This window comes from Berghia stephanieae, chromosome 4 (genome assembly GCF_034508935.2).
Source record: "Berghia stephanieae isolate SIO BIC M18660-M18661 chromosome 4, UCSD_Bste_1.3, whole genome shotgun sequence".
NCBI lineage: Eukaryota > Metazoa > Mollusca > Gastropoda > Nudibranchia > Aeolidiidae > Berghia > Berghia stephanieae.
This window is the reverse complement of record NC_088363.1, coordinates 65,009,734-65,022,466: the sequence shown is the minus strand read 5'-3', so window position 1 is coordinate 65,022,466 and position 12,733 is coordinate 65,009,734. Positions and strand designations below refer to the sequence as shown.

The 12,733-nt window shown below is 35.3% G+C and overlaps 1 protein-coding gene across 3 annotated transcripts in view; it reads right to left on the bottom strand.

Moving 5' to 3' along the window:
- The window catches only part of LOC144971033 (uncharacterized), a 41,857-nt gene extending 29,230 nt beyond the window's left edge, over positions 1-12,627 (bottom strand). For 2 of the 3 annotated variants that reach the window (XM_078911351.1, XM_078911349.1), the window contains exons 1-4: positions 12,528-12,627; positions 8,781-9,947; positions 4,011-4,144; positions 737-778 (exon numbers count right to left, since the gene is read on the bottom strand). In XM_078911351.1, coding sequence (XP_078767477.1) covers positions 737-778; positions 4,011-4,144; positions 8,781-9,936 — 1,332 coding nt within the window. In that variant the 5' untranslated portion in view covers positions 9,937-9,947; positions 12,528-12,627. Of the gene's footprint in view, positions 1-736; positions 779-4,010; positions 4,145-8,780; positions 9,948-12,112; positions 12,195-12,527 lie in introns of those variants that run through there. The other variant, XM_078911350.1, reaches the window with a different exon arrangement.
- Between the last annotated feature and the right edge of the window lie 106 nt (positions 12,628-12,733).

The window sequence follows — 12,733 nt, the reverse complement described above, 5'->3', positions numbered from 1 at the left end:
GATGGATAGAATAAAAAATGAAGAAGTATGGAAAAGAACACAGCAGAAACCAGTGGGAGAGGATATAGGAAGAAGACGATGGAGGTGGATTGGACACACGCTTAGAAAGAATGACTCAACTATAACAAAGAAAGTATTGGACTGGAACCCTCAGGGCAGAAGATCAAGGGGAAGGCCACGAGGAACATGGAGAAGAATTAAAGAAGCTGATATACAGAGAAGTGGTAAGACCTGGAATGAGATAAAAAAGTTGGCTCAGGATAGAGAAGGATGGAAACTGTTTGTCTGTGGCCTATACCCTGACCCAGGGTGAAAAGGCAATGATGATGATGATGGTGGTGGTGGTTGTGGCAGTGGTAGTAGTGATAATGATTCAGTGGTGGTGGCTGCAGTAGTAATGTAAGCGGTAATGATGTGGCGATGTTTTAATAGTGGTGATAGTGATGATGTTGTAGTGGTTGTAGTAAAGGTGGTAGTAATGATGATGTGATGATGTAGTTGTAATAGTAATGGTGGTGATGATGATGAAGTGGTGGTGATTTTAGCAGTGGTAGAAGTAATGATAATGTGTTGATGGTGGAAATCTTTGCTCCAATTTGGAGTTTTGCCATCTCTCTGACTTAGGTTCTTTCACAAAATTTCGGATCTGAACTATAAATCACAGAGGGTATAATTGATTATTCATTTCAAAAGGACATTTGTAAATATATATATTCTTTACAATTAATTAATTTACCTCTGACTCCAGTAGCATTGTATTCTCTCTGGCATCATTTAACTGAAAAAAAAAAAAGGGGGGGGGGGGGGGGGAAGGTATGTAAATATATCTTTTAGGGTTATTTCAAAAATAAAAATTAAAGGACATTGCCATCAAATGTTCAACTAATCCACTCAAATGGCCAAATTAGTCATAATCAACTGTCATAGGCAACAATGACAACAACAACAACAACGATACTAATAATAATAATAATAATAATAATAATAATAATAATAACAATAATAATAATAATAATAATAATAATAATAATAATAATAATAATGATAAAACCAATAATAATAATAATAATAATAATACAATAACAACAACAAAAACAAAAATAATAATAATCCATATAGCGCTTTTCATACCGTAGCATCTCAGAGCTTTTTGTGAAAAAAAAAATCCAATTCAGAAGAAAAAAGCAATAATTTTTATAAAAATAAAATTTCTAGACCTTTTTAAAAAAATTCAAAAACAAATAAATAATAAATATATTATTATTTAATTAATTTTTAAACAATAAAAAATCAGAATGAAGGGATTTTAAAAAGTCAATTTGGTTCATTTTAACTTTAAAATTATTTGTATAAATTCCGGTATCACAACGTCAAGAAGTACAGGTCCTTATAATTTCATGAAAGCTTTCTATTCTGTAACTCACAATTCGGTTTTTTTTAACTGAAGGTTATGGAATAACTGGTAATATTTATAAATGGATTGTATCCTTTTTAACTGGCCATAGACAATGGGTGAAAATTGTTCTGATTGTGTCCGTGCAACTAGTGGTGTTCCTGAGAGCAGTGTACTTAGTCTTTATTGTTCATTATCTATACAAATGATCTATCTGATATTTATTCTAAATGCAAAACTTTTGCTGATGATACCAATATTAGATAAACATATCCTACAAAATAATAAAATTTCTCTATTGGATCTGTATGAAAATTGGCAGCTTCATTTTAATAATAAATGTAGAGTGCTGCACATTGGTAAATTTAATCATTTATTTTCTAATTTCACAGATAACAATACTATAATTGTTCTGCCAACTACAACTTCAAAGGGGGACTTCAGGATCATTTTTGATAATAAACTGTATTTTGTTGAGTATATGTAGGATTGTATAAAAAGAGAAAAGAAGCATCTGGTAATTATATAAAAAAGTTTTAGTTATCTTGACCTAAAAACATAAAAGCAACTTTGAAAATCTGTCATAAGACTGACTGGAGTATGGTAATACTATTTGGAGTCCTTTATTTAAGCAACAATCTCTTAATGTACAAAGACGCAATACTAGACTTTTATCTAACATTCAACAGTTATCTTTTATAGAAAGATTAAAGTATCTGAAATGGCCTTCACTAAAATATCGTAGAACAAGAGGTGATCTTATTCATATATATATACATCTGGCTGTGTACATGTTTTTACAATATGGATTATAAAAAAAAATTTTCAATTATTCACATGATACACATATAAGGGAGATAAATTTAAGATATTTATTGAATGATGTAATTCGTTTATGAGGAAAAACACCCTAATTCAAAGAACTCTAGCAATTTGGAATAATCTAAAGTTTGAGAGAGAAATTTCTAATTCCATTCATTACTTAATTTAAGAATGCCATTGATAGGGAGCTTACATACATGACATTTGATTATGATAAATAATGTACCATGACATTGGATAGTAATTGTAAATTAATTAATTGAAACTCTAAAATGTACAAAAGTTGACAAATCACACGAATTGTTGATAGGGAAAATAGTACTACAATTCTTGATCATGATATATTATACCAGGGAACCTTGTCAATTCCAAAAGGGATTGTCAAGCACCAGGGGGAGGCAAACACTCAACCCGATGGGTCCCCAGATGGCGAATAAGGGGATGCCCTGTAATGGAGTAGCTGCGAAGACTAAATAAGCAGTCCCAGACCAAATCATGAGAGACCCTTTGGCAAGGCTAAATACCCATCAGTCACCCATGCTAGGCTTAAAGCACCACTGGGCAGGTCTTGGTTGACAAAATGCTAAGGAAGCAGATCCTAACAGAAAATCAGGACGAAGACAGAGCTGCTCGGCTGAAAGGCTGAAATAGCCCCGACAGGTTTAACTGCCGAGCGCAAAAACTGGAGTGACACGCAAACACTTCCACAAATCATGATGTCGAAATGGAATGGGGAAAGAAGAAGATATATATTATACTATTTTTGATTTAGATATTTAATCATTTGAATCTGTGATATGTACTGAATATGGTCAAATTTACAATGAATGTTGTTTTATTTTTTTTGTTTGTTGCTTTAGGTCTCTTCCAACACAATTGAGGTTATATGAGAGACCGCTGAAACAAAAAAACAAGCAATCTAACAAAAATAGTACAAATGTAAATCAAAATCATAACCTAAAGATATCATAAGCTAAATTATAAATAACCAAGAACAAACAGACAGAAGATTTACAGAAAAAAAAATATCCCCTGTCAAAAATACAATCACAAACCAAAGAAGCAGGATAGGCTAGTAAAGAGAAGAAGAAACGACATCACTATCGGATCGTACACCCATGCGAACATCATAGGTATATGTTGTTTTAACTTTGAAAAATGATGAAATCATTGAAAGGTTTTTAAAGCATATTACTTCTTAAACGATATGATTACAATGCAATATATGATGGACTCATAGAAGATTTAAGCTTGGGACATTAGAGTCATAGCCTGTTACTGATTTTTTTTTAAACTAAGAAAAAAAATTACCCTAAATCTATGTCACAGCAAACCATTTTATCATGAAACAAATGCCAACGAGTTGTGAACCAAGAAGAAAGACACTTGATGATAATCTTAACACAAAAAGGGAAACATCCAATTTTGTGATTCTAGAATTTCTACTTGGCATGTCTCACAGAAATGATTATCAAAATAACATTTTCGAACATATCTATAGAATTATAATAACTTTACAAATGACTTAATAAAGTTTTGGCTCTTTTATTCTTAATGTCCACTTGCTATCATGACTTGATATAACTGAAGAAAAACAACTAAATATAAAGTAAATTATGGAATGTGACTTTCATTTTCCACAGAATTATTAATATCAATCTTCATTTATTTTTTTTCTTTGTTCCTATATAATCTGACTGCATGTTAAAGATCTAGATCATAATGAACTGTTTAAATACAAAGATCTCCATGTTAAAATTTGTCACATGAGTAAAACATTGCAAAGTCAACTCACTGTGATGATAGCAACCTCATCATCAATCTCCATATCTTCCTCGTCGCGATTTGTGGCGTTGATGAGTGTATCTGAGTCTGAGTCAATGAAAATAATCTCATTCTGATCATCCACACAATTCTGGGCTTCATGACCTGAAGGAATTTTGAAAATAGAAGATAAAAAGAATTCGAACCAACATTTATTGTCTTTAACTTCTTGTTACTTTTAGAAGCTGTTGATAAAGGCGAAGATGTTTGTTTTTAGAGGTTTTACTGCACTTGCAACAAACATTATGTCATTTGAGCACCAGGAAAAATACGACAGCAGGCTGATATAAAAGAAGAAATGTACTTCTGTACCCAGTCTGAGACAAATTAAATCATGGCCTCACCTGGATCTTTGCCGAAAATGAAAATGTGCTATTATTAACAATATCTAATACATGTTTATATAATATTAACACATCAATACAAGATCCCATTCATACATAATATAAATCATACAATGATATAAGACTACTGAGAGATGATTTACAAGGGGGGAAAAAATACAAAAAAATTTTTTTAATGCATTATAACAGTGGTCATACTCCAATGACAAGCTGTGATCCCCACCAAGGATTTTATACCACCCTTTGTGCACAAAAGTCCTTAGTCCATCTAGATAGTAAGCAACCACAATGGTATTGTCCCACAATGTACTACATGGGAGATGGTCACTGTCATCTTGTTTCAATGTCGGTAGAGAAGAAAAAAACAAAAAAACAGATAAATCCAAGCAAACTATTTTTATCTCAACGAAACGGCAAAGTTGGTATTATTTCGCCAGAGGTGTAAAAGATGATTTTAACTGCTTAATTACTTTTGATGCCGATGAACTTTGATGCTTAGATGACTGAATAATTGTAGCTAACCTTGATATTTTTTGTCTCCATCCCACTGTCTAAACTCTATTTCCTTTTACTACTTCTACTAGACTTTTACCCACCACTCATTTGAATTGAAAGATTGTTTCCCTTTAGAATGGTTATAATAAAAACATTTTTTGTGGTCCCTAGGAGTTTATCTTCAGTTGACTCTTATAACTGTAAACCTCACAGAAGTTCTTTCATCTTTTACTTTTCTGACCAAAAGGAAGCCATAACAAGGGATGAGCTTACCACAGTGAAGACATAGTTATAGTAATAATAAATAATGTCCAATGAAAATGCTTCATTTAAAATCTTAAGGATATGACTGATTTGTAGAGATTTGTAAGCTTAGTTATTAGTAAGGATTTCCTCGCGTATTTTAGATAGCATAACTAATGAGCTTGTACCATAATCAGGTTTATTGCCATAGTTATGCACATTGGGTCATAGTTGGCTATACAATTAAATTACTTGGAACACTTTACCCTCTTAACCAAACGTTTTTGTTTATTGTGAAATAAAAACAAAACATATATCATCGAAAGATTTAATGAATTAGTGCTGATGGCAACAAAAAGTGAAAAAGGAGGACACTTTTTTTAACAATTGCTTTAAAGTATTTAAAGTTTAAAACCCCATTTTTACACAAACACCCACTTTCAGAGCAATTGAGATAATACACTATCATTGAGACTCTAGCTAACTTTGAAACCACACATCATCTCTCACTGCCAGTACACTTAACTGGGGGGGGGGGGAGTACTTTTTTTTAAAGGAGGAGGGAAATTCCACGGGTAACGGACTGACAAATCAGACCAAAAATGCATACATTTCGTGCTCTGAAATGCAATGTATTTATTGTATGGAGCTAATATTTCCCATGGACATGTATCATGTTCGCCCTTATCATATATCAAAAGGATAAAGATGAATCTTCATCAACTTGAATTTTTTTGACATTATAATGTTGGTAACGGACTGACATCAGAAAATCCATCTTTTTCAATTTTATATGTAGATGGATCAAACTTTCTGAAGTTAAACCTTCCAGTAACAAATAAGTTCTTTTATAGTAACCACGAGATGTTGTTCTACAACACACTAGCAATATTTAAAATATTGTCTAAAATTTGAATCTGCAGTCTTTGAAAAAGTGTCGGTAACGGACTGACAAATGGATGGTAACGGACTGACACCTCTGAATTTTATTACTCAGAATAACGGTTACTACATAAAATCCAGAGCAAAGAACAAATTATGTAATTAGGAGCAACACTGAATACCCATTGTGATTGATCAAACCAATACTCTTCCTTATATGGATGTCAAGCTACATTGGGCATGATGAGTAACTTGATGGGTGACATCTGATTACCTCAATCCCAACTTTGCTTTTGAAAAAATTAAATAATGAAATAATGATTCGCGGAGTTGAAATCTATTCTGTCGCAGCCAAACGGGAACTTTATTTCAACTATGAAATTAAATTATCAAAAACAAAAAAATAAAATGTAGATAAGAAAGGACTTAAAAACTGGGGAAGGTTTAACATTCATTTGGTACTTATTTTTGAAGCTTATTTTTATTTTGTATTTCATCTTGATTCCTGAAGCTTAGGAATTGTCAATAGGCATGACCGTCACTTCAACCTGGTCGATAGAATTGGCAGTCAATCTCTTCCTCATCTGCACTTGACCAGAAAGCCAGTTATAAGATCTGAGAAAGATCTTCAAAATTTTCATTTGGACCATTTTATCCTTGATTGTTACAATTTTCTTATGCAGATTGTGGGATTTCTCTTAGAAGTACATTCTGAGGTTCGGAGGGAGAAAAATAAACTTAAGCCAATTTTGATTCCTGGATGAAATGCACTAACAATCGACAACCTCTTTTTCAGGGTTTTTTACACGAAACTTTTTTGAATTTTCGTCTTTTCTCTTTTTTCATCTCTCACAATAATGAAATCTTTTTCACTTGGTGCTCGCCAAGAGTACTTCTTGTCCACACATTTTCGATCAAATTATTTTATTTCATCTTGAAACCCCATTTCCATAATTAAAATATTTCAAAAACCATTGGTTGATGTATTGTATGCCCTTAGCAGTACAGGCATAGTTTAATTTTTTTTTTAATTTTTGGGAGGATTGTAGACCCTCAAAGTTGAATTCAGTATTTTACTTTCCTGTGCTGAAATGTGAGGCAGATGTGGATTTAGGTGTGCTTGGTTTACTTTCATTTGGAGTTGTAACTTGATCGGCTTTTCTCTTTTTTTTTCCATTTTGCTTGAAAAAATCCCGTTATTTCTTTTAAGAGTCCTTTACAATCACTTTCAAGTTTTCTTTGAGACTCCTGCTTTTGTTGCCTATCTTTTTCATAAACAATGTAATACCCATCAGTTTTCAGTCTTTCTTGATAATTTGAACCATGGATAGAGTAGGAAACTTGAACCTGTGAATAAAGAAAATTGAGCGAAATTACATCATAAGCTATGAAAGACAAATCGGAATAAAAAGCAAATCTTGTTTTCTTAAAAATAATACAGCAAAACTAAGAAAATAATTTGTAACAACTAAAATATTGACACTATACACAGCTAAACAGCTTGCTGACCCACTACATTTAAAGTGACTCAAAAGTTTTTCACATTAATTTAAATGTTTGATTTTCTTTTTATTTCTCCCAGGGCTTCTTGCCCCTTTAATAGAAGACTACTACTGGCTCCATTGTCATAAGGATATTATAGAACAATAAGCAGTGTTTTTCCCTTAATTCAAACAGCAAAAATCTTCAAGTGATCAAAAGATTCACAAGCTTTAAAAGATTCAACTTACCTATTGCAAAATAGCAGGCTTGATGTTGAAGACCAGTGTTTGAAATTTTATGATCCAAATGTTTATAAAATGGCTGCCTGATCAGTTGAAACACATTGGAGTGGACATTACTCTTGAGACTTAAAAAACAACTTTTATATATTGTCTTTGAATTAAAATAGAATTTGTCAGTCTGTTACTGTCAGTCCGTTACCCTAAAAAATGTCAGTCCGTTACCCAACAAAAGTACCTTAAAAGATAAATTTCTTGAAAAATTATCTTACAGTGCTAAAGCCATTCATGTAAGGACAGAAAATCTGAAATAGTGAGTCTGTACAACAATCACATCTTTCGTAGATGAAAAAATACTGTTTTAATGGTAACGGACTGACATACAATTTCCCAATGTCATTAAAACGACCGATGAGGACAACATTTCATTAAAATCGTAAATTTGAATGTTTATATAGGTTCCTGATACTTATAATTGTTTTAATATCAATAAACAACAGCAAAGGGGGCTATAAATTTGTAGAAGTTGCAAGATTTATAATATTGAGAAAATATTCTTTTCGTTCTTCAAATAGGGGATACCCTTACGTTAAGCTACAATAAGCATCCTGTACCACAAATATGCACGAAATGTCCTTATATTCATAATCCTGAATGATTTTCCAACAAATTGGTACCAAATTTTAATATGTTCTTAAGAATTTGTAAAACACCCCTTCGGTTGACATTTTCATGGAATTTCCCAGGAAAGTCTTTCCTGACTCCAAAATTGTAGATTTCTGTGGATCAGAGGAAAACCATCATCACTGTTGAATGATGCCTATTTTGACTACAATCAAAGATAAATCAATTGCATGCATAACTATAATGACAGTCTCTCATAATTTGTTGAAGAAAAAAAAAAATCTTTTACATTTTTTTTCTTTTACTCTTTGATCCCAGCTCTTGGTGGATCTAATAAAAAAACGACATCTACTGAATAAATCCAAAATCTCATTAAAAAACACACTCCCGACTTCAAAGATATGATTTGAGATTAAGTTATTTTTAACTTACCTGCATTGCTTTTGTTTATAACAGTAACATCATGCGTTGACCTCGATAATCTATTCTGCAGAAATGAGGATTCCTGACTTTGATTGAGTGATTCTGATGCAATTTGAAATGTCCTATCAGTATTGACTATGGGAGAAGGAAAGTTATTAAACACTGGAGCTCCTATTGATGGCCTTGGTGTGGATGTACATACAGGTGATCCATTCTGAACAGACTGAGGATTGGGTGAATCCTCAATGACAATGACCGACTTATTTTGAGTTGGGCTCGTAGAAGAGAAGAATGGATTTATGAAGATCCTCTCACCTCCTTTTTTCACTTCCATGAGCAGGGAGCAGTCAGATACAGATGATAAGGATGTTGAAGGCGAAATTGAGGGAATACGCGTTGAAGTCTTGTTCAAAGGTGGACAGGGAGATGAACTGGACACCGTTGTAGAGGATTTACCTGACAATGTTGACGGGGCTAATGGTGCAGCATCTCTAGACGTAGACACAGCACATGATGATGGTGCTGATGAAGACCCCCTTGTTTTAGAAACGCTATGAAGCGGTAAATCAGATGATTTTTTAGGAGATGGTGTGAATCCCACCACAATTATTTTTTCTTCCTCTGATAAATGATCATAATTGGACTTCTTTGATTTTTTTCTCTTCGATTTTCTTTTTTTTGGTAATGAAATATTTTCAGTTGGTGTTATGGGTGTAATTAAAACAGGTAACTTTTGTGATGATGTTGATGAAGGCAAAGAAGATAATAGATGCTTAGCTGCATTTGATGTGGATGAACTTGATAAAGACTGGATTGATGACTTTGATGAGGGTATTGCTTTCGATGGACTTGTCTTTTTTAACAATACGGCTGATGAATCTGGAGGTGTATCTAGTGTGGGTTGATTTGAAGATCTCTTTGATGAAGACGAGGTACTTAATGGAGGATGCTTTGAAGATTTTATAGACTGAGCATGATGTGGCAAAGTGCTGGATGATACCTTTGACTGGAGATTCCCAGGAGGTTTTGGTTTTGCCTTAATTGATTTGCTTGGTGAATGCCTTTTACTTGATAATGTAGTGGATGCAGGCACATGTGAGGATGCATCCTTTTTTTTCTCTGGAGGTGATTCAAGCGAAGAATCTGCTTTTCTTTTTCTGGACATGTTTTGCTAATCTGAAAATAATAAATTATAAAAGTATAAAAAGATGATAAGAAAAAATATATTGTAATCAAGGCAAGAAAAAAAATATATGAATGATGACAAAACAACAATCACAAAGGTGACTGCTTGTTTTGATAATCAAAATTTGGGTGAAATAAAATAAAATGACAATACAAATGTGAGATATATTTATTCTCAATCATGATCACCTAAACCCATTAAATATAGTAAGGCAGTAATTGTATTGTAGTGACACACTTTGGAGAGATCATAAAATACAATTGAAAATGAAAATGTTTAAGGTCAGTGGTAGACACCCGGCTTGTAATCTATAAGTCAAGGATTTGAGATCTGCAATGGGTCACTGCCGTTCAACCCAAGCTCACTTGAGCTTTTTGAGATTTTTTTTTTAAACAGCGCAATAAAACTAAACGCACTCAAAGACAACAAAGTCCCTGACAAACAGCAACACATAAACTGCGCCTATTAAATCAAAGACAGGGAAAGCCATCACAGACAAGGACAAGCAGATGGGAAGATCGGTAGAGCACTACTTGGTACTCTACGCCAGAGAAAACTCTGTCACCCAAAAAGCGTAAGACGCAATTGAACTTCAATTTGAAGAACTGCCGGTACTGGAAGAGCTAGACGCAGAACCAATTATGGAGGAGCTCAGCAAAGCAATCAATGCTCTGGCCTGTGGCAGAGCACACGGTGAAGACAGCATTCCACCCGAAATCATCAAATGTGGAAAGCCAGCCCTCTTGGAACTACTACATAAACTCCTGTGTCTTTGCTGGAGAGAAGGCAAGGTACCCCAGGATATGTGTGACGCCAAGATTATCGCCATCTACAAGAACAAGGGAGACCGTAGTGAGTGACTGTAATAACTACTATAGGGGAATCTCTCTACTGAGCATTGTGGGTAAAGTCTTTGCATGCGTTGTCCTTGCTCGACTGCAAGTCCTCGCCAAACATATCTACACAAAGTCGCAGTGTGGCTTCAGAGCCAAGGGGTCGAAAGTGGACATGATCTTCTCAGTACGTCAGCTTCAGGAGAAATGCAGAGAACAGCAGATGCCCCTCTTCATTGCATTTATTGACCTGACAAAGGCATATGACCTTGTTAGCAGAAAGGGCCTTTTCCAGCTGCTAAAGAAGATTGGCTGTCCTCCACAGCAGCTTAGCATCATTGCCTCCTTCCACGACGACATGAAGGGCTCCATCAGCTACGACAGTGGAGCCTCTGAACCCTTCCCCATGCTTAGTGGCGTGAAACAAGGCTGTGTCCTTGCACCGACTTTGGTATATTTTTCTCCTTACTGCTGAAGTTTGTATTCAAACAGTCCCCAGAAGGAGTCCACTTACACACCAGAAGTGATGGGAAGCTGTTCAATCTGGCACGGCTGAGAGCAAAGACCAAGGTCTGCACAGTCCTCATAAGGGAAATGCTATTTGCAGATGATGCAGCTTTATCCGCATACCGAGGAAGACCTCTCCAGCGGCTGATGGACAGGTTTTCCCACGCAAGCAGGGAATTCGGGCTGATGATCAGCATCAAGAAAACAAATGTAATGTGTCAGGATGTCCCCTCTATACCAGCAATTCCCATTGACAAGGAGCTAGAAGTCACTGATCACTTCACATACCTGGGCACAACCATCACCAGAAACCTCTCACTTGATGCAGAATTAGACAAGCGCATCGCCAAAGCTGCCGCTTTCATGGCACAACTGAGCAAGAGAGTGTGGACCAACAACCAACTCACTTAGAACACCAAACTCAAAGTCTACCAGGCATGTGTACTCAGTAGCCTACTGTATGGCAGTGAATCCTGGACAACATATGCCAGACAGGAGAAACGCCTGGAAAAACATTCGCAGTCTACGACGATTTCTCGGCATCAGGTGGCAGGACAGACTCACTAACAATGCAGTGCTAGAAAGAGTGAACTCCCTCAGTATGCATCTCATGCTCTGCCAGCGACGTTTGCGATGGCTTGGTCACATACACAGGATGGACGATGGATGCATACCCAAAGACATTATGTACGGTGAACTAGTTTCTGGACGGCGACCGACTGGCCGTCCAGCTCTGCGCTTCTATGTCTGCTAACGAGACATGACATAAAGACTCAAACACATGGGAATCGCTTGCTGGCGGGATGCCTACCTACCTATACAATATCACCAATACTAATTTAGTAAACTAATCACGTCAACGGTCAATCGTGGAAGTAATCCGAAAACTAAAGGCTGCTCACTGCTAGATAGCAGGAACACCATGAATCAAGTAGATCTTGGTCACGGATATAACATTCCTCCGCTGTAGATGTAGGAGCCTTCGGAAGGCCTCCCGAGAAAACGAGAGAAAGAAAGAAAAGAGAAAATGAGAGAGAGAGAGAGAGAGAGAGAGAGAGAGAGAGAGAGAGAGAGAGAGAGAGAGAGAGAGAGAGAGAGAGAGAGAGAGAGAGAGAGAGAGGAGAAATGAGCAAGACTAAACTAAGAGATAAAATTTCAACATCTCGTTGATACGAAGAGGACGTGCTGACTTGCATGAAAGCAAAGAGATTGTATTTGTTTAAGGCTCACAATATTTATTTCATCCCAAGTGGTCAGGCCCTTGAGATAGGCTGCGAGTTGAGTTCAGTAAAAATTCATACTGAGCGCAGATAGACCAAACATCATTGTCGGACATATTTTGCTTAATATGCCAAAAAGTTGCAGAAAATAATGCCAAATGATCTGAAAAAAAAAACAACCGAAAAAAAAACGCCAAACTTTTCATCATTTTTTTT